Here is a 26727-nt window from a genome sequence, read left to right on the forward strand (position 1 = left end):
TTCATTTGCAGCTTTTGAACAATATTGTAATGAACCCAAAGAAATTAAAACCCAAGAATCATGGAGTCAAGTTTTCTTTGACCAGTATTACAAGATGAGACTAGTGGCAGCCAACATAGGTACATAGGTTAGGAACCCAACCTGTCATGTTCTGTTGTTTCTTTTTTTTTGTTGTTTTTTTGGGGTCATGTGTTAACATTGGGGCTTCTGTTCATTTCTGTTTTGGAGTTCGTGTTCTGCTTTCCTGGTTTGTTTTCCCTTGTGTCAGTCCATATTAGCGAGATTTATTTCAACCTCTATGCACGTATCTGCCCTCCGTGTGTCGTCCAAACAGCAACCCCGTCTTTTGTTTCTGTCCAACTGTTTAGTGTTTCCTAGTTAGTTTGGAGTTCATTTATTTGCCAGTTTGGTTTCGGTTAGTTGTAGGGTCATTGTCTTTGACTAATGGTTGTTGTCCCATTGTCGCTTTTGACAGTTGTCTTTCATAAATAATATTCCTCTATTTTCCTCTGTCTGTGTGTCAAATGTTAGTAGTAAGTTAATTTCTGAAGTTTTTGGTTTTTACTTTGTCTGCTACCTTGGTTATTTTGGTCATTTTTCTTTTTAATATATTGTTTTTGGGGATCAACTTGCTTCTAGCTTTTTGCATTTTGCTCCACTACCTTCCACACCTTCACTTACCATGCCCGGACATAGCAAAACCAGGCATCAGTGTGTACTATTTTGACATTAGATGCAATAGGTGGAAAGCATTATGGTTTTGCTCTTTGAAAAATGAACAGGATATGATTACATTTTCAATGGCTGCATGCATATATGCTTGCAGAGCTCATTTGTCAACACGGGAGATTAAAAATATTAAAACTATGAAACAGCTCTTGTAAATAATTGTGTTTGCAACTTTTTTGTGTCCGAATGGACAGTTCATTAAGGTGTACTCTCAATTTAGTATTACATACCCTCTGTTTGCTAAACGGTACCCTCAATTTACTAATCTGTACCCGTATCTGAGGGTACTCTCTGAGTATACATATTATCCATCTGTCTATTTTCAGCCATTTATCCTCACTAGGGCAGCTGGCTTGCTGATGCCTATCCCAGCCATCTTCAGGCAGTAGGGGAGAGACACCCTGGACTGGTTGCCAGCCAATTGCAGGGCCCATAGAGACAACAATTAACACTTACAATCACAGCTAAGGGCAATTTGGAGTGTCAAATACATCTACCATGCATGCTTTTTGGAAGGTGGTAAGAGACTGGAGTGCCCGGAGAAGACCCTCGAGCACAGGGAGAACATGCAAACCACACAAGAAAGACAGGGTGGGTTACAGATTATCAATAATTATTATTTCCTCCCATGCGTTATAACCAGAAGCGCTCCATCGATTTGTGCTTTTACTACTAAGAATATATAATGTCCATATTCCTACAGGTTTATTGAAATAAAACTCTGAGCAGTTTACTTAAAACAGTTGAACCCATAGGCTTTACAGTTTATATATATAGACGCCACTGTGAAAGAATGGTTAGCATGTCTGCCTCACATACAAAATTCATGGGTTATGAATCTAGCCTTCTTGTGTGGAGTTTGCATGTTCTCCCTCTGCCTGAGGGTTTTCTCTGGGCACTGGTTTCCTTCACATTCCCCAAAACATACATGGTAGGTATATTGAATACGAAATTGTCCTTAAGGGTGTTTGTCCCTGTGTGCCCTGCAAGTGTGTCTGCTTGTTTTAATTTTTGATTTTAACATTATATTATCTGTATTTATTTACTACGACCATTTCACCACAAGTAGTTTCCAGCACTTTATGTGTGGCAATCACTGACTGAAAGAGCTATATAACTAAAGTTGAGTTCTCTTTACTCCACATAAAGGTTTTACTCTATACAAAGTTTCTGTTTGTGACACGCACTGATAAAATTTGTTGTCATCAAATCAAAAAAAAAAAAAAAAAAAAAATCAAGACAATAAAATTGCCAGTAACAGTAGCAAAGTAAAATGTCCTTTGGCTTCAATCACATCCATTTCATATCGAACATGGATGAAAGTGGGTCCGTTAATCTGTTTAATTAATCTTCCACAGATTTTTATTTTAATCCATAATCTCTTGATCTGTTGTTAGAATAGTGGGGCAGCACAGAGCATATTGTTTTAGAGAAATTAATTCACTTGGTTTTGCCTTTAAATTTAAGGAAAACAGTCCGATCACTTCTATTCGTCGACAGATGACGTGTCATGTGACTTCTCGATTAGGAAAAAGTTTAAAACCCACGTTGAAGCCCGGTAAACTTGATGGGAGGGACTTTGTGGACACTGACGGCATCAAATCCAGGACTGGCGACAGCAGTTGGTAGGAGCCCTGACAAAACATTTTGGAGGATAATTAGAGAGGCTTTTTTGACTTCAAATGTATCATTAAATTGTGAGGGTTAGCGTGGCGGCAAAGTTTGTCTAGACTTTTGGAGCGCGTCTTTCAAAATACGCATGGCGCGGCACAAGGGAACATTAAACTTTGGAGACGGGAAGAATGGAATAGAATTGTGCCATGCTTTTGCCGAATTACGCTTGAAAAAACTAGCGTCACTAATTTGCTGCTTGTGGACATGACGGCGTGAGAGCTGGATCGCGGCTCCACAGGCTGGACTTGAAAGTGCGCCCATGTGAAATGCTTTCGACCTGGACTACAAGCTGGGAGGACATCACTTGACAGATGAGAGCGAGAACAAATAAGCACGGTGCATCATGAGGATTTTGACTTTACTGGGTTTCATGCTGGGGCTGTGGGAGTCCAACGTGGCCAATAGAAACTGTCCTGATCTGATTGTGGACAGCTGTCAGTGTTCGGCCGAGAGGTCCAAAGATCTGAGCAGGCAGCACGTCCGGGTCAAAGTTGTGTGTGATGATGTGGACCTGATGGAGACACTGCACCCCACCTTTTTACCCAACAGAACCTTCTCACTGTAAGTAATGACAAATCATTAAGTGTACAGGGATGCAATGTTTATCTCGGTGGGTAATGGTTTATAGAAACAAAGAATACGAGTGATAAATGGTACACGGTGTGCATCATCTGTACATTTGATGCACTGCCACGGGACGAAACCATTGCAACACACAACGGTACAAAGATACATTTCTATATATTAAACAAAAAAATCCATAAAGAAATTAGTTTTTCACAAAGCATCGTTCCCTTTTTTTTAAAATCCCCAAATCATCATTCTTTGCGCTACAGGCTACTACAAGCTTGCAATTTTTGTTTTCATGTTTAATTTTAGTTATCCAGCTGGCCATGAGCTCAGCAAAACAAAAATGACAGACACCCCTATAACTGCAAACTGCAGTGTTTTTCTTTGACTAAAATATAAACCTACTCTCGGCGCATCAAACTGAAAGTTATTCAAATTTAGTTGTTGCACTTTGATTGCAACTCTGAGAACCCTTCCTTAATATTCCTGTGTGCTCTCCTGTTGATGAACTGGCACTTCATACACTTGGGGGGTTGATAATGTTCCTTGCCTCTCTGCAGGTGCACTCACTGACTGACTGCTCCACTAATAGTCAGTTTTATTTCTTGGAGACCTGAGAAGTGCCTCCAGAATGTGAACGTGAATATGAAATGCAAAGGCTATAGACAAATTACAGCCAAGCACTCATTCTGTATTGCGAGGTCAGTTGATTAATGGTAGCACTTTGCTTACTGTAATTTATTTAGTTTGGAGTTTTCTTTTGTGCAGGCGAAGGAATTTTCTTCCTCTAAGTGGGGAATGGTTAAAAGCTGTGTTTTGTTTTTAGCATTTCTCAAAGTGGTTGTTTTTCCTGCTTCCAAATAGGAAATTGGATTTTTAAAGTGGTGCGTCTTGATATGTAAATAAAGGAAACAAATAATAGACAATACTGGAATACATTTCGATATTTACTAGTAACCGCTCTGTCAGATTGATATAATTTGCATAACAGGAAACGTTTTAATAGCAAAGTTCCTACACAAGTAAATAATTTGATTTAATACATTTCCATCCCAGAAAAGTGTGAAAATTAAAAAAATAAAAATGAATCTAGTTTTCAACAGCTCATTTTAAATACTCTGCAGTGAAAAAAAATGTTTACCCACTGTTTTAAAACAGTAATGATTAATTTCATTATTTGCTTTATTTGGTGATGACAACACTTATGATGGCCGATTAAAACCAATGCACAGACAAGGAGAGTAAAAGAAACACTTTGCCATTCAAAATACCAATTGAGTTACTGCAACAAAAACTGACAAATATGAACTGAAAACCTCACTCTTGATATTTCAAATACTCTGTGAAAATTGTTTGCTGCCATCCAGTCAGCATAATGCAACAGTATGACAATTGGCAGACTTGTATCAACATCCACTTACAAACATCATGAATATACAGTGTGTTTTACTAAAAACAAACCTTATTGTCAAACCTGTGGTTGTTATTCAAGAAATGCTTTGTTAATAAATTACCTAATAGTGTTTACATTCCTCATAAAGTTACTGGATTGGGATAACTTCCTAATCGCTGCGTCAGACATTGCATGGTAAAAGTACGTATTTTAGCAACACTTACCATTTTGAATACATAAAGTTTCATTATTTCTTTGCAAGTAACCACGATAGGGGTAATGCTCATGTACAATACAATTGATGGACTTTGTAGAGGTAACTACTATCTGCAAATGTCAGTTTTTTATTTTTATCTTTTTGCCAAGAAGTCTGAAAATTAGAGTCTGGAAAAAGTATGGAATTAAGAAATGTCAAATTAATTGGAAACCTTGAAAAAAAGAGTTGCGTCATGATTCATATTCCATATTCCATATTCCATATTCCTTGGTGGGCTGCTCTGGCTGGCCAGGAAGCAGTTTTCCTGCGCTAGGAAATGTGACCTTTGTCGGGCTGAAGTGGCCTTCCCGCTCACTCTTTTGTTTAGATGTGCCGTGCAAATAAACACATATATCCAGGAAAGTGTGTGCATACCAATGTCAAATTTAGGCAGCCCTACAAATCTCACAAATGTTTCCCCAAATGTTCTCTTGCCATATTCCTCTGTTCCTACAACTAATATAGACAATGAACGACTTGTCAAACCATTTCCTCAGTAACAAAACACTAACCCACGTTCAAAACAAGAAATCGCTGTCTCCCTTTGCATGTTTCATAAATATTTAGAATTTCTTTTTCTTATTTAGTCTAGAAATCTTGGTCAGGAGACCGGCTTGCAATTTTGCATTGAAATTAAAAATCTATATACTAATTAATAAATACATCATAATCACATTTAAGAGAGCCTGTTGGTAAAAGGCCTCAGAAAATGAAGTCTGAGATTTGCGTCTAAGTACATTCTAAATGTGCGATTGTAATTGCTGAAAACATGTGCTAATGGAAGGGCACGCTGCTTGTCCATGGAAATCAGTACAACGGATTTTTCAAGAGACCGCAGTATTGAGTGAAGATGGAAGGTTGGATGAGGAGAGGCAGACAAAGAGTCATTGGAGACATAAAGCAAGTGTCTAATAGAATGTGGGGACATTCTGGACAGAAATTGTCTGAGAAGATGTTACAAGAGTTGAGCCTGAAACCTATTTAAGATTGTCTGGCTTCTGCAAATACTGCAGATTGTTTGGTTTGATTGCCACTCAAATGTAACTCATCGCATCTCAGCCTCAAAGTGTCTTCCATAATAAAAACCGGGCAAAGAGGTGCAGACTGACAAAGAGCATGGAAGCTAAGCTCTTCATAAGATAGATTGCTGTGATCCTGTGATGAATGTCACAATGACACGATTACATCTCTGTACAGTATATTTACTGTAACCCTGTTAGGTGCAGTAGGTATACACCTATCCACTGAGATTCTTTGTAAAAGCGACAACTAAGTGTTTCCGACTTCTTGTATTCAAGTACAGAATGACTATCTGACATTTTTCATTTTTGTCTGAGCAAATGAAGTTAAATCTCCTTTCTGATGAAAACAAGATGATAAACTTTCCAGCGACAGTCAACAAAAGAGATTTCATATATATCTATACTATATCTGATTTAAATTTGACAAATGTTTCAACATAAACACATTTGATCATTTGTTATGCTGAAATCAGATACATAAAACTAGACTTTATTTCTACACTTCTCGATCAAAGTAAAGATACCTTGCGCAACAATGATCTATTACCATAATTCCCCTTAATTTTAGAATCAAATGTATGGGCAATGTTTAACTATTAGCAAAACAGAATAAATATCATCTTTGTAAATTTTTGCTATATCCTTGTGTCCAGAAATTTTATAATTATACCTAAAATTGTATCCCTTTTAACATTGACAAAAGGAAAAAGCAATTAAAAACAGCTTTCAACTACTTTTTTTTTTTTTTACAGCATTTATACAGGTTAAAGGTTTGTCTAAGCAGAAAAAAACAAATCGCATGAAAGATGCCCATGCTTATTTGATCACAACTACACTTCACGACACAAAAACAATTCCTTCTTTCTGGGGTCATTCGCGCCCCCCTTGGCATCACCCACCCTTGATGTATTCGGTCATTCTCTAGAATAAGTGTCTACACAAAGATATTGGGAAATGCAGACGTTTCACAAAAGTCTCTTTCATTTGCTGCTCTCAAAAAAAAAGTCAAAAAGAAAGCTTCAATTCATGTATTCACAGTCGAATTATGTATTCACAGTAATAATTTGCCTACAAAGATGCAAAACTCTTACTTTCAGATGATATAATGAGGACCTGCCCCTCTCACCTTCAAGTCTCAACAATGTAGATCGACACACATTTTCTCATCAAGCTAGCTACACAAACAAAAAATAAGGATAAGGAAAGATGCTTACAAATGTTATTACTCTGAGGGTCTCTCGTGCGTGCATGTCCTCATGCAGCTTTGAGAAGGCTGGTTTTATTTTTGGCTACTCTCAAGAGCGGCAACTATAATCTACAGAAAAACATAGCCTCAGGAAAGTTGTTTGTAAACATGTTCACAATGTCAGTCCTTATCAGCTATGAAATGACTATTGAAATTACAATTAAATCTCTTTATACGCCCCTGTTCAATTGTGATAATACATTACTCACTTGAATGTTTGGTTAGACATGCATTTGTCTTATGCACACATAGTGCATATTTATTTGATTTCCTATTTGAAAGTATATTGTAAAATTTGGAAAAAATGATCCATCCATCCATCCATCCATACTCTGAATTCATATACATTATAAAGGGAATAGAAGTATATGAGCACAGAAATGGATTTGCGTGTCTTCTTTAACGTAACCGCACTAAGCTCTTCCAAAGCCTGCTTCAGTACTGTTTGAGAGGGAGAAGAAATCTTTTGATCCAGATCTTTGGGTTTAACATTAAGTCGTCTGCTTTGTGGGTCCTTGTCGTTGGTGCTGCAGCTTTTGGCGAAGCAGTAGAAGAACTTCGGGCCTAAGGGACAACATTAGAAACAAGAACATTACAATATCTTGTGGATTTGAAATGAAAAATTGACCGTTTATACTAATCTTTTATTCGGTGTAATGCCTTTGGACCCATTATGTGTGAAATTAAACAACCAGATTCATGATACCTTGAATTCTAAATTGACAGTAATTTATTCCATTATCCAGTTTGAAACTCGATTAATTTGCATTTCACATTGATTGAAATGCCATTTACTATGTTTAATATGCCCTAAAAAAAACAACCCTTACACCAAATTTATGATTGTGTTTATATGCCGAGAGACCACAATTAATAAACGAGTCAAATGGAATACCTTTCCGTGTTCTTCAACATGATAAACTTTCCTTTTTAGTTATATCTGCGCCATCTTTTATCAAAAATAATGCCGCAACAACCTCAGCTAACACGAGCTGCTCTTAGGGTTAGGGTTAGACTGACGACCGTCCTCTTGGCTCTCCTGTTACGATAATTATTCTCAGTAAGTATACTTCCGATATAACAATGTGCCTCTGTGCGTCAAAACTCGGCTGACAGAACAATCTTCCTTGAATGGTGTGGAATAAAAACAAATCTAATCCTTATATTACCATTTGTAGGACACACCTATACTTTTAACCTTCATTTTGGGGAAAAAACTGTGTCTTATATTTGGGGTATTACAGTATTGATGACGTTTTTATTGGGGAATATGTGTACCCTATTGTATGAAAACAGAATACAACATAATTTAAAAAAATATAAAGAAACCGTATCCCGAATTCAAGTACTGTATGCACTATTCTATCCACGTATATGTAATATAATAATTACATAAAAACCATGCACGAGTTCCTCGGACACTGACTGTATTGTTATTTTCTGATTAGTGACGCTTACTTGACTCAAGTTTTTGATGCGGTGGATGTGTGGGGGCGGGTGGGGGGTGGGGGTTATATTTTGGGGGTTGAATGTGTCCAAGCACCACGTACAGCTTTTTTCCACACTGGGTTCAGCCATCGCAAAAAGAAGCAAACAACAAGCTGCAGCTGGCTGCGGTTGACTGCCTCCTACATTTGCCACCAAGCAAAGTGAAGAAAGAGGTGGCCAAACACTGGCCAAAATACACAAGCTGCTGAGATTCTGCTTACTGTTTTGTCAGTGGAATTAGTCAGACTCGCCATAGGTTCATATTAACACTTAGTATTATAGGGGCTCGGTTAGCTCATCTTGGCTTACTTGCATAAGCAATATGACAAGCTTGTTTTTTTTTTTTTAACAAAGTAACAGTCTGTCAGAATTCTGAATTTGGTTGGAATGGCCACTTCCCCAGCGCACTAAAATTGCTGAAAATCGGATGAGTTCTACAAAAAATAAGTTTCTGTGGAAGTCTAATAATCATGTTTCAAACAGTGTCACTTGGCACATGGATGCAAAAAAAAAAAACATGCTACTAAGACACCTGACAACCTTTAAATTGTAAAAATGATTTATAATATCTCCTTTAAACCATAAGTGGACCAATTATGATACTGTCTTTATCATAATCAAAAGTGGTTGATTGTGGGGTTTTAACAAGCATTGCAGAAGCCTTTTTAATGATTGTGTTACCTTAAATAGATGTCTGCCTTCTTTCATCTTGTTATTGCATTCTACAAATACAGTTTTGCATATTCTCTTTCTTATCTCATTTTACTTTCTCTGTTGCTCTGTGGGAGCACTCTGTTGCTCTGCAAAGATGCTGTTTGTGCCCTTCAGACTTCTGAGTAGTTTCAATGAATATTTCATTGACATATACACAATGCCTCTGTCAGTATTCTTCGGTCCGTTTTTCTGTATTCTTCTATCCATTTTATTGCAGAAAGCCATGCGACTGTGTACAGGGCCAATATTTTTGTTCATCACTTTAATTCATTTTTTAATCACTTAAATGTCTATGTTGAACTGTCAAGCCCGACATCCAATATATTCTTGGCTTTCCTAGTGTTGTCCTTCATTGCCTGAGAAGCTGACTCAATGGATGAAATCTGCTTCACAACTCACTACTATACGTATTGGTCTTTTTGTTCTCATGTGAGAAATTCAATGTTCAAGGTGATTAATCTCTTTTAAAAAGAGAAAATGTTAAAATGTGAACACGTCATTGCCTCCAAAAGGTTAGACTGATAGTGGGTCAAAGCCAATTCCAGACCATAGCGGCAAATTTGTGCATCCTTCAGAGAATAGGCAGGTCTGTCTTATTTGTTTTGTTCCAGACCATGACCATTTCTAGATTGAGATGTTTGTGCCTCAGGCTAGAGGAGACAGCAATAAATTGGGCTGCCGCTTTGCAAAATCATGAATGAAGTAACACCATTCTTGACATCCAAAATACTCAGCAAAAAGGCCTACTCCCTTCTTCTGTATTTTAGTTTTACTACTAAAGTTTGCGTAAGCAGCTTATACATTTCCTAGCTTTAAGTACAAAGGAACTACTGAGGTGGTAAATAATCACTTAGGATGTAATTAGGATGCTCCTCAACCTCCAGTTTGGTCATTTTGAAAGCTAAATTCTGATAGGAATGCCTATAAATATGTATTATATAGGACTTTATATGTTGTGTGTATATATATATATATATATATATATATATATATATATATATATATATATATATACAGTATGTCGTTACATACACTGAATGCTGCCTATTTTTGTCTCTTGCTGTTTTTTTGAACTAAGGCATATCTTTGCTGTTGGGCCGTATTCTTGTACTGATACAATGTTTTTTTTTTTTGTTTTTGTTTTTTTTCAAACAATCTTTATTACCTTTTTCTCCAAAAATAACATTCGGCCCCACAGCACAACCAGGACCTAAAATCTGGCCATCATATTAAGCCCCCATCTGGTGCCTATCTGTTACCATAGCACAACCTACAGTAATTGTAATGTTAAGCGGATAATCATATTCTTAGCAACAATTTGATTCGTATTCAAAATGAAAAAAAAAAAAAAGAATTGATTCATTATGTTTTGTTATAATGTTCCGCATTGCATGATTATTTTCGGAAATAACATGAACTTTAATTGGAATATGCAATCTTTTGGAAACTCACAATTGTTTCATGTTGCAGTTATCTTTAACCTATTAAAATGTGTAAATAACCATCGATTCTTCAGTTTTTTTTTTTTGAATCTTTCCAAAAAATAGAACATGTTTATTTTTAACGCTGAAGGAAAGGAATATATATGTCCATCACCCACCAATTAAATGCACAATAGCTATGTTAATTAGACCATCGAGAGATGGAGTGAGAGAAGGAGAGAGGGAGAGAAAGTGCTAGCATTACAAAAGAAGATCCCACATTGCTGCATTCCGAGTCTCTTAGGAGGGTGGTAATAAACAGACAATGACACAACCAGGAAGATCTGTATTGAAAGTGATGCGGCATAGAATATTGTCTCTTGGTGCACCTTCAATAAGCATACTTGGCTGAGTACAGACAATAATTGTGCTCTATGGAGTGCACTTTAAACATCCATGCTCAGTAGGTCTAAATAATTTATATGCCTCCAAATTTATTCCTTTCTATTTTTCTTTGGCTAATTGTACAATATATTGGTTGAATATATTAGAACAGAATTAAAAGTGGCTTCTTTGAAATACATTAATATCATTTAATTTATTGGCATGAAAGTACACAATTCAGATGCAATACATAGGTGTCCTTAAAAAGATCCCCCTCCTCCCCCAATCAATGACTCGTGGTTTGCTGCCAGTGACACGTACAGTATATAAAACAATGAAACAAATTACAAAATGCTCACCAGAACAACTGGCCCATAACACTAACACAATCACATGGAGTATAAACTTCAGGTACATTCAGAAAAAGTACATTACTTACTGACCTTTAAAACTGCTTTTTACATTGTAATATGATTTTAATACATTCAGACAAAGTGAGTGGTGGGGTACATACTGGAGTGGATGCCAGCCATTTGCAAAGCACTTATAAACTGACAAACATTCATTTGTCCTTCAAATGTAAAGAACATTTTGAATCCTCCATGAAATCAAAATACCCGCTATGCCCATTATCGGTTCATTCCTAGTTGTATGTTACCTATACATCAGGTGCAACAAGCAAATCAAATTCACTTGCAAAGATTCCTCTACTTGAGAAAGATTCAAATTTCCAAAGCCAGAGGGAAATGCCTTTGCGAAGCAAGGCAGAACGAGGTTAATCAGTCAAAAAGAAGTCACCTTATTCTTCTTAATTCCCCATTGCCTCATTCTCTACCACTTGAATAAACAACTTGGGAATGTCCTTCGTTTTGATGGGTTGCATCCCAGGCAGATGTGCCTCACTGTCATGTAGACTGTGAGAGTCTGGCAATATATACTTTTCATAGTTAACCCCTGAAGCAATGTCAAGTTTCCAACCGAAGGTCACTGTTGGTTGTAATAAAATATGTTGTTATCCTTGGCTGTGCTGTTCAACTCGATCTTCTAGAATAACACATCATTTGGCTAGTTGAGGAAAAGTGTCTCACAACCTTGAAACCAGCGGATTTAAATATTTGTAGTAGTTAACATTGTGATCTCTCCTCCTTATGATTGTTGATGTGGATGGTGTCGGTTGCTATTTTGGTTTCTGCTCTTGTGTAATAATACAGCTGGGTATCTCTGGTGCATGGCCGCCAGGCTCTCTTCTAGATTAGCTACATTTCAGTCAGACCACACAGTGTGTCTTCCAGCTGTAGGGAAGACAAATAGAAAGCCTGAGCTCCTGTTAAAATGAAGAATTGACATAGACATCACTTGTCTCTTTAAAACTCCCATTTAGATGGCTTGATAGACATTAAAATGAACATTATTTGCAGCACTCTACATTATCATGCCGATGTCAGCATGATAATGCTAAGCAGTTTCCTGACTTTTACCTAAACAAAACACCCATTCAAAAGAAAAAAATTCTCATGGCGCACCACCAAATTTTCTCAAAAATAGAACAGAAAAGCTATGATCTCATCTCAATTTACTCCCAAATCGACAATCTCCTGTATATAAATGGCAAAAGACGAACATTTTTTTTCTTCATCAGCCATCTAAAGGAGAAGAATTTAAATGTTCTGTTAATCACTTATATCTCACTTGATATTATTATTTTTTTCTGTTTTTGGGAAGCATAGTTTATACACTCCTTAGCTGTGGTCAATGCATTTCTTAACTGCTCTAGCTTTTTATTTTTCTTTGCAGTTTATCCACAGAGAACATGATAGACAATGTAAATAATGAGCTGGACAAATACCCAGAAGTGAGTCTGTTTACATAATGATCAATTATGTTATTCCACTCATTTGCTGGACATTAAGCAGATGCCTGAGTGTAGGCACGTAGGGGCCGGCTCGTCGACAGACACATACATACATACATACATACATACAAACACACACACATAACACATGACACGCTTGAGTTTGTTCAAACAGAGCCTGCCTGTCCCTATGAGGAGGGAGGTGCGTGTTTCCGGGGAATTGGAAGAACAAAACCCAGTGACAGAACAATCTATCTCATGATCTCACAACATCCAAATGTGACTCTCAGTAGGATTGCTGTTTTCTTAAGACCACTCCTGCCCCACACACACAAACAGACACACACACAAATCATTTTCAGTTTTCATTTTCAGTAAATATATAACAAATTGGGAAACTGACCCTATCAGCACCTTCAAACAATGTCCATTCCAATTCATGCCAGCATTTATTGGCTTAAAACGTCTTAAGTCAGAGAGCTTTGTGCGAAAATAAAACTGAAGTGACATGGCCACAGTAGGATATTGATGTTGGGATCTACTATAATGAAAACATATAAACTGTTGCTTTCTGACTTTTGGCTCTCTTTGACTTGACCCAGCTTGCTGTTTGCAATTGAGTTCAGAAATTTCTCACTAATACGATTGGGAGGTATAGCCTAACAAAAGTTCCAGAAACAGTCAACTATTTTCGTTCTGATCATTTTATCCCAACTGCAGGATGCTTAACTCACAACTCATGAAACTCTTCTATAAATATGCATTAATTATTAGTGATTTTTCTCACTCCTCTCTACAATAATAATTACTGATTAAATCTACACAAATCATGACATCCAGTAAACATCTCTATGCTCCAGTGTAAGTTATATCGTCTACAGTTCTAATCAATTTGAAATTCAAATGTAATCTGATATAACACACAAGACTAGGTAAATTAGTAGACTAAGCATCTTGCCGCACATGAGCGATCTGAACCTCCTAAGAAAATAATATCTGATCCTTCCCTTGCACAGGCAGTAAACATTATTGTCATAAAAATAATACATACCCATCTATCTATCTGTCTGTCTAGGGTTATGTTGCTGAAAAAAATGTCCCTTTAAAATGGTATTTAATACATAGTTATCACTATTTAATATGATAGTAGCCCAAAGAGGGAGGTGCTTGTGTCCGTTTGTGTGATCATACATTTGACAAGGTTGCAGCACTTTGATTGTTGCCAAGTTGAAACCCTAACCCTAACCATAACCCTTTGACGTAAAAACGCATTGAACTATTTGGCACATTCATCTCTCAAATGTTCATAGCAACCCAGTACCTTAAGAAAAAAATATTGACCTGAAACTTTCTGGAAGTGTTAAATGACCACAGGAGAGTAGGAAAATTATCTGAGATTTGACTTTAAAATCTGAGGAAGTTTAGCATCTTAAACAGATGAAATTGGAGCAAAGTGGTTATTTGGCCTCAACCCCAAAACAACTCAACACATTTCCCACTTTCCTGTGTCATTTTCACACATCAACTTTTTAACATTAGATTTGGTGAGGCTATGAACATTTTTTTCTTGATCATCAGTATGAGTATACATAGGATTGTGTGAATTTTCCAAAGGGTGAAGCGGCAACGCAGCGATGATAAAAGACCTTGAAAGCTTAATCAATATTTAACAGATAGGAAATCCAGAAACACCATTAAATGAGTGTTTAAATTGAGATCAATCTAGGGAAGCAGAATACTGTAAGTATCCTATAAATCATCAGCAATCTGCAGTGGTGCAAGATGGGCCTGAGTTAAATTTGTATGTGTTTAATCTGAGTGAATCAGAAACAATAAACTCGACCTACAAAACCAACCCTGAGGATCAAAATGTTGAGTTGAACATTTAAGTGATTTTTCTTTTCAGCCAGTTGTCTGACATCTCGCTGAAGTTCAGGCATTTGATTACAATGATACTGCTTGTAAGATAAGAAAAAGGAAGTGTTTTGCATGATAAAAAAAAAAAAAAAAACAATAATTCAAACATTGTAACGGTTGCTGAAATACTTAAAAATATTTTTTTTTCTATCTTCTATATGATACTTAAATAAAAAAAAATGATTGACATTTATAGAAATCGTCTTGTCATAGCACCTTGTGAAAAGGACTTTCAGTAGCTTGTGTGATTTATTCTAGAAATGTACCTGCCATACCTTGCCGACGTGTTATTTTAGTCAGCTGCTCATAAAACATTTTCAATATAATACAAATGTCAAAGTAATAGTTTCAATTTGTTGGACAATATGTTAAGCCCAGAAACTGGAACTATGGTACTGCTTTTGTCTTAATACATCCAGGTATGTGTTTTGTGTTATGTACTCTAATGACTGAACAAAATATTTATATTGTTGATTGCTGACACAGACAGTCGCACACACAGTGCACAAATGATGAAAAAGTCTTAACACTACTTTTACCGCTCAAGTAATAGACTAGTTATCTTAATGATTCCACAAACCATTACTCTGCGGAATCTCTTTACTTGATTTTGATCTACTATCAAAATCAAGTCTATAGCACCTTTCACCATCTATGCCATTTACAATCCAAATTGTGACAGTGGCAAACTATTGACATTTCAGCCATATTGGAAGTGGCTATGTGAAAAAGTTCATTTTCTACTTGCCGTTCTATCCTCAAGCCAAAGCTCATGGATTTTATACTTAACCGTTACACAATTTTACAAATAAATTTTATGACTAATATGATGGCCACTTTGATGCCTCACACCGTTGACATATCTTGTCAGTTTTTCCGATTTTATTACAATGCCATTCCAGTAATCTATTACATCTATCAATTCTAATTAGAGACACTTCCTTGTAATGTCTTTCCTACAGGCAGTAATAGGAAGTTAAAATTATATTTATCAGTAGTTGTAAAATCCGTAATTGCAATATTAAGTACCAAAGCTACAGTAAATGCAAATCCCGTGGGGTATAGCCATTGGAAAATCTGATTGACCTCCCAAAAATGTACACTGAGCAAGACCAAAATATGTGAAATTGATTTGCGCCATTTGCCTGGGTGCATCCACACTGCCTTAAGCATGCAGATGAGTTAGTTAGTGCAGTGTCTACAAAATCCAAGAAGCTTTTTCCAGAAGAACTCTCTCCATTGTGCTGAATAAGCCGTTTTAGCCAAACATAGTGATGCCAAAACAACAACAACACTCATGACCATGTGCAGGAACACTTTTGATAAGGTGAAAGGTATACACTAGTCATTTTCGCCCAGATACTATTTCTTGGCATATAATGTTGTTCCTTTTGTACCATTTCAGGCCAAAATTACAGCATTGACTTATTAGTTAGAAATACTTTACTGTAATATCCTCAATAGTTTCTGCATAATTACCCATTGTCTTCTATTATTTTTCCTAAACAGCACAGACATGTCTTCTGGATGAAGACGCTAAATGAGCATCTGTTTTCAACATATACACTCTACAAAGATGTTTCATATTTTTTTAATCCTCCATGCATATGTAGTTTTGTAACACAATCATACTTGTACACTGTGTTCGCTCACCTCATTTCTAATCATAGTTTGCCCTTGAACAGAAATCTGTGTAACAACAAGATCACTGTGCTGAGGAATGGCTCCTTCTTTGGCTTGACAGCTCTGGAAAAACTGTAAGTACTTAAATCAAGCTCACTTTATTGTTTTGTCCTCCCCTAAGTCCCAATATAGCTGTCATTGTACTGAAGCTATAGAGAGCCAAAAGGAAGACATAGTGAGAATTAGAAGAGCAAGTTGCAGGAGGATTGCCAGTAGTTTTCACCTTTCAGCTCCAGTGCTTAACCTCAATAGCTACAGTAAATGTCTTAAAGTAAATAATATAAAGCATCATACAAAGGTGTAATATAGTTCAGAATGTGGTAGCTTTGACAGTGTGCAAACCTTGTCAACGAATAGAGCACTTTATGTAAAGAACCAAGAGGCTTCAACAGCTCATCCTGATGATGAGATCTATGGTGACCATGCTGCCACTCAGGCATGGCCCCTGAAATATGCAATTGATTGCTTCCACCTCTGTGTAGCCCCCAAGAATTGCCTCTCCACCTGGTTGAATGGTAATATTTGCAGATTACGGGGGACTAGATGGGTCTTGTCTGGGCGCTCTGGTTTCCTCCCTCATTCCAAAATCATGCATGGTAGGTATATTGGACATTCGAAATTGCGACCATGGATAAGCGACCAAAGGAAATGGACAGATGGATAATTTGTTAACTAAGAGAGTGGACGGAAGGAAGGCAAAGGCCTTTTATTTTTTTGGCATTATTGTGCCCTGGAGTAATAAGAAAGCGAGAGCGGTCGGTTGATTTATGTTTTGCTTTGGATTTTTGTATATATGGCAGTGCTAAGAATTAGAAAATATAGTAGTTCCTTAAAGGAACAGTGTGTAAGATTTAGAGTTTTTTTTCATTAAAAACTAATACATTAAATGATTATGAATTTAAAAAAACGTGCAAATAAATGTGTTTTTAACGCTCAACAATATATTTTTAGTATAATCGTAGGTCTAGTTATCATTAGATTATATTACATGGGGATAGCACTCCTCCGGAGGTTGTCATGTCCATTATAGCTAGCAGTCGGAGGAGGAGTGTGTATTGATGTGTTTACTGTCATGCCTCTAAAGCTAGCACGGGCACATTGCAAAAAAATTACACATAATCCCTTTAGTACATAAATGATTCGATTTCACAATGTTTTTTTTTTTTTAGATAAAAATGACTGACCAATTTTTGACTTAAGATGAATTACACTTGAAATGTAACTTGCTTTATCTTCGTCTGACATTATCTACCTTACTTTACTACCTTACTTTAAAAATCCATCTGGCTCCACTCTACTACTTGCTTTTTCGGTTAGCCATTACATTATGATTCTCAAAAAAGTAGCCCATTCACAAAGCATGAAGTAAATATTTTGAAGGCCATTGATTGGTCTGAGACAGATTTAAATATGCGGCACAGAAACCTAAATAGGGAAAACAGCCACCATTAACAGCGGAAATGAATGAAACATCTGACTTTTACAACCTTCCTTTGATGACTTGAAACCAACATCATCTTCCGGTTGACGCAATATTGCAAAACAGCCATGATCAAAGCACCAGGGTACAATAATCGTCCGCACTCTCCATTGTTTTTTGGAGATGTTGTTTGGTGTAGAGTGCTGTGCAGAGTAGTGCAGGGATGATACTCACCAGTCATAAAAAAAGAAAAATATGCCAATCAATTGTTTACAAAAAAATCGATACCGAATAGAGAAAAAAAAAACAGGGAATACGAAGAACGACAAATGCATCTAATATTCCTTAAACAGTGTTAGTTCTAGATAACACCACAGAGAACAGTGGGTTTTTTCTGGGGATTTTGCTCATATTTGGCCGTATGGAACATTTGGATAGATTTGTCAATGCACTTGATGCTAGGCCAGGTACATTCAATGAACTGAAAGTGACTGCCAACTGTTCTTTGGTCTGGCACATTGGACTCATGTGCTTGGCTGGCTACATGACAGGATCAGAAGAAATTGGCAGTGGATCGACAGGTTTAATATTGCATGTGTGTGATTGCACCATTCATCTTGCCATTGTGGCCTCAGATTGCTTGGAATTCTGAATAGCAGACAGACATGGGGTGATAAGCATTGAGAAAATTATGATACTGTTTCAATTGAATGCCATCACGGCTCTTTGCATGTTTTTCAGTTGAATAACGTAATCACTATAATGTATCTACTTCTATCTTACTTGCTTTCATGGACACATAAGCTAAGGATGAGGATACATTTGATTTGATCTCATACCGAGGGCTGCACGATTACGTCTGAAATAATAATCACGATTATTTTGGTCAATATTGAAATCATGATTATTAATCACGATTATTCATTATGTTTGGTCAAGCATGTCTATTTATGGCACTTTTTTTAAACAAGCGGTATGTAAACTTGACTTTGCAAATTACTGTATTTTGAGTTTTTTATTGGGGGGGGTCGACTTATATAGCATAACTCAAAATCAGACCAATTTTCTCCACATTTCTCTGTTTGAATAACATTAACTCGGATGCAAAATATGTAATACCATGTCATTTACAAGGCTTAAAATGACAAAGCACCATCTTATTGCCTCGTTGTCAATAATGAAGCTTAAATTTACGTTTTTGTAAAATTCACCCAGAATGAAGTAAAAAAAAAAAAAAAAAGGAGGGGGAGGTCGACTTTTGCATGAGGTCGACTTGCAAATGGAGAAAGCATTTTTTTTTTCCAATGAGCCGTCAAGCAACTCTCTGTCTTTGTGTCAGGGACTCACACAAAAGTTAGCTATCACAGGAATTAAATAGAACTTTGTTGACAGTGATATATTTTTTATGCTTCATAAAATGTCAATTAATCTCCAGTAGGTGGTGAATTTATTTTTTTTAAGAGATGTGCTTACCAGTATTTAGTGGAGAGAGTAGGCACATATTTTTAGATATCTTCTGCTTTTTAGTCCGTTGGTGTTACTTTTGCCAGACTGTATACACAAATCCATTCAGGGTTACTGTGAAAGCTGCTGTTTTATTAAATCACCTGATGCATGTTCAGGATAATGTGCTTCAGTGCGCCTAATGGCACAATCCTAAGGCTCATAATGTACAGGAGTCTATCAGACTGATACAATTACCATTTTTTTTTGTCTTTGTTCATAAGGCAGTTTTCGAGACGCTACGAAGAGATTTCCACCAATTCGAAGGATCAGCAAAGTTTAATTAATCAACAGAAAATGTTATCATTTCATGTTCAATCTGAACTGATAATTATTTTACAGCCCGAATGGCAGAATCACCCGTATTAATAAAGGGTCTCTGTGTATTATATAATGAGCTGATCCCCCCCCTCCTCCAATTTTTCTCCTTCTAATATGGACCCAAGCTGTTGCTGACAGTGGGTCCCATGGTAGCAAAGCAGGAACAAAGCTTGTCACTGTTTCCTGGTCAGTTAGTTTTACTGTTTCATCATGGGTTCCCACCACACAAACCTCATTGTTTGAGTGCCAGTGAAGCATTTTTGTGAAGGTGATTCTCCTTCATTTTTACTTCTATCTACTACCTTTCTACGTCATGAATACGTTTCTGTAAATACTATTCAAAATTGAACATTTGGCTAAATGAATGGCAGAGTCACGTTTCTTTTTTTTCTATTTTCGTACATGAAACCCGACATTATTATAATTAAACAAGATGGACAGAGAAAATGATTGTGAGAGATGTAGGCTGGGCTTCCCTGCTAAAGCAGCTGCTGCCGTGGCCTTGGATAAGAAGTGTTATCAATGGATGAATGGATGAATGGCCTTTTGCATCAGCTGTACCCCTCAGGGGAATCTTTCTCACACTTTCCTTAACCAATTGCTTTGTACTGTTGGGTTACAACTACAACTGACTAGATGTATTAATTTAGTCTCTCGTCAACTTCCTCGGAAATGTTTTGTGGCTGCTCAGAGATATTGAATATTACATAATATTTTTTTCTTATTTTTTAAAGAAGTGTAATATTTTTCAAACCACACTCATGCAGTCAACTAATGCTTAGTGATGCCTTAATAACCAACCCGATAGCTATAGCTACAGGACCGTAATGCATTTTCAAAAGGTTATTTTTACAGCAAGTGTGGTGGTGCGAGCAGTTTCTAATTAAGGGACGCGACCAGAGTAAATGTCTCTGAGCTGTGTTGGCAAAAAGTACTCAAATAAAAATCACAGTCCCTCAAATCTATGTGAATTAACCCTAAAGATGATGACCATTAACTTTGGCACTGGGGGCCCATGGTGCAGAGGCTATATAATAGGTAATAAAACACTGCTCACACTCTGTATGTTTACGAGCTCACATTAGTTAAGCTACAGGTACATCCATAGTTTGACAACTGCCCTGATGTATGCCTCAGACACATTTTTGATTGAATTACACACTGGTTTTAACAAGAGTGACATTGTCCATCTTAAAGGAATCGTACAAACAAGAATGAGTGTATGCTTACTTTTTTTTAATTCTGCCTCTTTTTCTCATTTTTACAGTGATTGAATATCAGCTATGGCTCTCCTTGACAGTGCAATGTCATTGGTTAAACAAACATGCCGTTTTTGGAGCGTAATCAAAACTTTTTGTTTTAGAGGTACAAAGAATTGGCTGATGTTAGCAAAGCACAGTACAGGTAGGTATATGACCTTATTAAAAAGTTGTCTGAGGTGAGCAGTTTTTTTTTCATGTCTAAACTGTGGATCAAACTGCTAAATTGACAAACTCTACCCATTGGGATTCAATTAGAACCCAATATTTTTTCTCAGCTTCAAAAAGCTTGGAGACCCATGCTGTGAATTAATTGTATGTACAGGTAAATTGATTGGTTGAGTGAGGAATGCAAAACCACCATTAGGAAGAAAAACAACAATATTTTTTGGGAAAGAAAGAGTAAACATAATTTCTCTACAACAGCTAGACCCGAAAATCAAGATTCACCCAAACACTCATGTGCTGTTTACAAATATAGAGCCCATTGTCCTATTTGGTGGAAACAAATTATCAGACATATCCAAGCTCCTCCATTTGAGTCACCCTGATGTTAGTGTGATAGAAATGAGTGCACTCTGTCGTCTCATTTCATTAAGTGTGTGGACAATCACATACATCATATGGTGTCACTTTCCATTTGGATGAGTGCCCAAGTCCCTGGTGCGGATTTCACTTTTGTTTGCCTATTTCATGTAGAACTTGACTTTTTGCAAATACTGTAAAATAGTATCTGGATAATTGCATGAGTACCTGAATACATATTAATTGAGCCAAAACACAATTATTAGGGATGCCGTCTGTTTTTTTTTTTTGTTTTTTTTTGCATCGGGTGTTGCCAGGTTAATGCACTTGGGCATTGTGTTTTCATATATGTGTGGTACTCTTATTGATCCAAAAAGGAATCTGTCAAATTAGCTGTGTCCCAGTTCACTGACTTCATCCTTTATAACAGTGTTTCATAATATAGTTGTAGGTATGGACCTCCACAAGATTCACTGAACCCTTTTTGTGTAAAAACATAAAATTAATATTGTTATTAATATTATTATTATTATTTTTAATAAAGCCATATGTACGACTGGTTTTACTGGATCAACTTGGCTTTAAAAATCATGCAAATAGGTCATTGACTCCGGTCACCTTCCGTGATACATATGAATCCATGGTGTACATTTTTGTGCTTTTTCTTTTTTTGCTCGACATAGCACGGATTAAGACCAGTAAAGGCAGCATGAAAGCTGTCACAAGTTGATGAAGTGTGGAGGCTCCTGAGAATAAGGCTGACAAGCATTCTAATTCACAACTGTATTTAGAGTTTTGAACAGGATCGTCCTTCAAAATCTTCCATACACAGAAATTCTTTACTGCACTGGTTTTTCAAATTGCAGTCTATAAAATGGTTCTTGTGTTTAGCTCAGGTGGAAAAGAAAGGCTCCTTAGATGGGGATTAAATGGGGACCCCATAACGTAAGCGTATCTCAAACTTTCTTTCGTTCTTCAGTTTTTTTTTCAATAAGGAAGTTTTGTGTAAGCGGTTTGTCATTGTGTCCTTTCATAATGTTATTCATGGACAACATCATTATTTCACAGATTAAGGCTACAGATTCATTCTGGGTCTCATATAATTTCCATTGACATATAGTAAACTGACAGCTGAATCAGCCCGAAAATGAATATTTGTAAGAAAATGAACAGGCAAAAAACATCCGGATGACTGTGCAAAAGTCATCCACCTTCACGTCACCTCACAATTTGAGACCCATGGGCCCACTGTAATCCACTTAACCTTGTTTTTTCTTGATCACGTTTCAGTGTTTTGATTAGTGCTGCCTTTGACGACTGCATTTGGTGTAATTGGCGCAGTAGTTACAGGCTGACTGAAATGATCTTTTGGCTGCCATATGTACTAGTAGGAAAGCTTAACTGATCTCTTTCATCTACTTCAGTGGCATCCAGTTGATTATTATTATTGCTTGCTTTAAGAGCCTAATATGTTTTTGGCTCTGTAGTACACTTTTAATTTTATTAATTTTTTTAGGTCAGTTTTGAGGGGAGCACACACCGTTTTTCTTGGCATTTTGATTCATAAATACCATGTAATATGAAATTCTTAATTGAATTTGATATATCTTGTTTGTTCACATTTAAAATATCAAATCAAGGTGTTTTAAAAATCCTGATGATTTGAACATGTTGAACTGGATAAAATTTAAACTTGATCAGCCATATACAGTAAATTTCAGTAATCACAGTGAGTTGACCTTTGCAATTGAAGTAAATCAGTTCACATAAAACTAGAAGCACTATCTGCTAATTCAAAGCAGCCGAGGGCTGGTAACACAGGTCAAGATGAAAGAAGGTGCTGCAGGCACAATGGATGACTTCTGGGCCTGCACCCCCCAATTGCTCTTTAGTGGCACGTAGCACACGATCAAAGACAATTTAGATTAGAACAGAGATGAGCGCAATGGACCTGACTGGACTAAGAGGCTACTATATGTGATGAATGCGGCTCTGGTACTTTTTCTATAAAATAAGCGCCACTCTCCTGTGCAAAGAACAAATCTGTGAATGGTCGTTTAATTCTGGATAAATCAGGTTTCAAATGTATGCAGTATTTTAACGACCTCCAAAGGATGCAAATTCAAAATAATACAGAGAGGGTGTTTTGAACAAATATAGAAGCTCTTCTGACATGTTTTCACAAGTCAACAGATGAAATTTTGCGTAAATGCCAATTTCAGAACTTTTGGATTTTGAGATTTCTTCTAAAATACACTTCTTAAGGCCTCTCTTTTCATTTGTCAGTAGGTAAAAGGTTAATATTGTAAGCAAGCTGTGTGAAAATAAGGCATTACTGGGTGAGGCACTAATTAGCCTGACTACCACTGATCCTGTGTGACTTTTACCTAATAAATGAAAGGTTTGGGTTGTCACACTTGTAAACATTTGGAGTCTCATTAAACTCGAGCAAAGTGCTATTTAAACAACATCAAAGAAAACGTTTCAGGAAACATTGTTTGGCCAGCTGAGAAAACCAGAGGTGAGAATTTTGCTAACATTGGAGGTTTTTTTTTTTTGGGTGCCAGTGGTTGATGCAGAGTCCTTGTATAAAACCACACCATTGTTATTTCTTTTCAAATGGATGTGGTCTGGATGTTAAGGGAGTGGGAAATGATTACTACTTATGAGCGAGCGTTTTTTTGATTGAAACCAAAATAATAGCATTGTCTATTACATAATATTTTTCTACTTAATTATTTTTATGTATTTATTTATTTATTTTGCATTTTACCCATCTGCCATTTTCTATACCACCTTCACAAAGTCACTGAGTGATAACTGAATCTACAATACCTAAACAAAATTCCTAAATAAGGCATTAACCACTAGTGACTTGTTTTATACACAACACATAACAGTGTAAATGCAATAATTTGATTAATGGTTGACTATTGCACTGCAATATATGCAAAATAGTTTTTTTATGTACTGTCAGAAAGTGAAAATGTTTGAGCTGAATCAAGTCACATTTCCATAGCAAGCATTTGTTCACAGCCTCTGCATCACCGCCTTAACTTTTGTCTCTGACTTATTCTTGTTTGTCCTCTTCAGGGATCTGAGGAATAATCTGATAAGCACAGTGGAGCCCTGGGCCTTCCGTGGTCTGCTGACTTTGAGGAGACTGTAAGTATCATGGAGTCTAGTTAGTCTTCTTCAGAGACAAAGGTGAATTCATCTAGATTTTGGAGATTGCAAGAATGAAATAATATTTAGTGCTATTTTCAAAATGAACTCAAATATACTTGAAATATAAATATAAATATATATAAATATACTCAAATAAAAACAGTGTGAAGCCGTCCTCTATTTTTGAGTGAGACTGAAAACATTTGAAAATATCAGATGATAAATAAAAGATAAGGGCAACATTTTAACTTTTAATTTCCTTATATTTTCATGTAGAAATTGACCTGATTTGAGGATTTGTAGGTGTGCAAAAGTATTCAAACTGATAACATTCAAAATGGATCAAAGTCAATAGAATGGCACATTTCATTGAAAATCCCTTCCAACTCCAGCCTGTGACTGAGAAAAAAAATACTCTTGTGAGTATTAGACATACACGACCCTAACCCTAACATTCTACTAATTGCACCTGCTTTTTTTTTTTTTTTGCTTTAAATAATAATTTGCATGAGTAAGGATCCCTATCAGGTTTGTTTGATCCATCTTTGATTTGGCAAAACATTTCAGTAGATGTCCCAGTTCATATTGATCCTACCCGGTCCATGATATTGCAGTATATTTAATGTTTCAAAGGAATATGAGAATCACAGATCAAACTAATGTGATTAGTAAATAATATAGTAATAATATATTCAATTAGTATAATATACTAATATATAGTACATTTTTGAAATTCATACATATACACAAGCCTTCAGCTGTCACCGAGTAAGCATAGGCAAAAATGTTATTGCTATTTTGTGTGTATGTGTGTGTTTTCTTGTTTTAATTAACTCATTTAATGTCAAATACATATTTTTACATTGGAACCATGACATTTGATCAGGTACATGTATATTTTTCTGATTTTTTTTAACATGGTGGGGCAAAAAAGGGTCTGAAAATGATTGTCACTGAACGAGTTAATTATGTTTTTGGCTGAGAGTTATTGAATTGTATTGACTCACAATTATTTTATTTTAGTTTTAAACACTCAAAGAACTGAAATGGCATGGGTCGAGGCAGTGCTTCTCAATTATATTTTGCCAAGTCCCCCGGAAAGTGAAAGCGGAGCACTGGCTGAAAGTTTTTCGATTGCTTTGAATACTCTTATTCAGGTACAATATTTTAATTAGCCATTGCTCTACATTTACTCTTTCAAGTGAGGGACAACATTAGACTTTGATAGCTTTGTGAAGTTTGGGGCTGGCAAGGGCACATGCAGTATAGTGTTAGTCATGTTGATTTTGGTGTGTGTATCCCAACTCAGGGAGAAGCAAAGTGTTAATTTAAGTGTTCCCCAACCGGTAATTATGTGAGTGCTGTGCTTATTTTCCCACAGCTGCTCCAGTAAAGCTGGTCTTTAATTACGGAACGTGAGGGCACAGATCCGTAGACGTGCAAACCTCTCTGCATTTTCACGAGTTTTAGCATCTGTATAAGGTTAAACAAGGTTAGTCAGTGGATGAAGAGCTACAGAGAATGTGAGTAATCATCCGTAGTAGTTCACTATTAAAGTAGACCACATGATGGAGGATTGGAAGTTTCTGTGCAGTTTCTGCACCTGCCTATTGCAGTGTAGCCTTTTTCATATATTTTAAAATGTAGGTCATTTTGATTGAGTAATAACAAGGTAAAAATACATGAACAAACAAAAAATAAGAACAGTGTTGCTCTTCCATTCATCCATTTTCTATAGCCGCTTATCCTCACGAGGGTTTGCGCACAGGCTTGCTAGTGCCTATCCCAGCTTGCTTCGGGCACTCGGCGGGGGACATTCTGAACTGGTTGCCAACCAACTGCAGGTCACACAGAGACGAACAACCATTCATGCACCCAATCACACCAATACACCAATAGAATGTCGAATACACCTGCCGTGCATGTTTATGGAGTGTGGGAGGAACCCGTAATGCTAAGAGAGAACCCACACGGGCTCGGGGAGAACATGCAAACTCCACACAGGAAGGCCGAAGCAAGGTGGATTTGAACTCGGGTCCTTTTAACTGTGAGTTGGACGTACTATTCACTGCGTCACCGAGCCGCCGATAACCGGAACATATTCTGTTAATGTAACACAAGCATATAATGTCGATGCAAAGTGAGCTTTTAAACTCGAGCAAACATTTGGCACCTCCACAGT

General features: G+C 36.7%; 1 protein-coding gene across 2 annotated transcripts in view; it reads left to right on the forward strand.

Annotated features, from left to right (window-relative positions):
• The first annotated feature begins 2325 nt into the window (after positions 1-2325).
• The window catches only part of adgra1b (adhesion G protein-coupled receptor A1b), a 129256-nt gene continuing 104854 nt past the window's right edge, over positions 2326-26727 (forward strand). The window contains exons 1-3 of one of the 2 annotated variants that reach the window (XM_088421881.1): positions 2326-2964; positions 16352-16423; positions 24471-24542. In XM_088421881.1, coding sequence (XP_088278007.1) covers positions 2747-2964; positions 16352-16423; positions 24471-24542 — 362 coding nt within the window. In that variant the 5' untranslated portion in view covers positions 2326-2746. The remainder of the gene's footprint in view (positions 2965-16351; positions 16424-24470; positions 24543-26727) is intronic. The other variant, XM_088421882.1, reaches the window with a different exon arrangement.

This window comes from Hippichthys cyanospilos, chromosome 8, assembly GCF_059441005.1.
Source record: "Hippichthys cyanospilos isolate Australia breed blue-spotted pipefish chromosome 8, RoL_Hcya_1.0, whole genome shotgun sequence".
NCBI classification, from domain to species: Eukaryota; Metazoa; Chordata; class Actinopteri; order Syngnathiformes; family Syngnathidae; genus Hippichthys; species Hippichthys cyanospilos.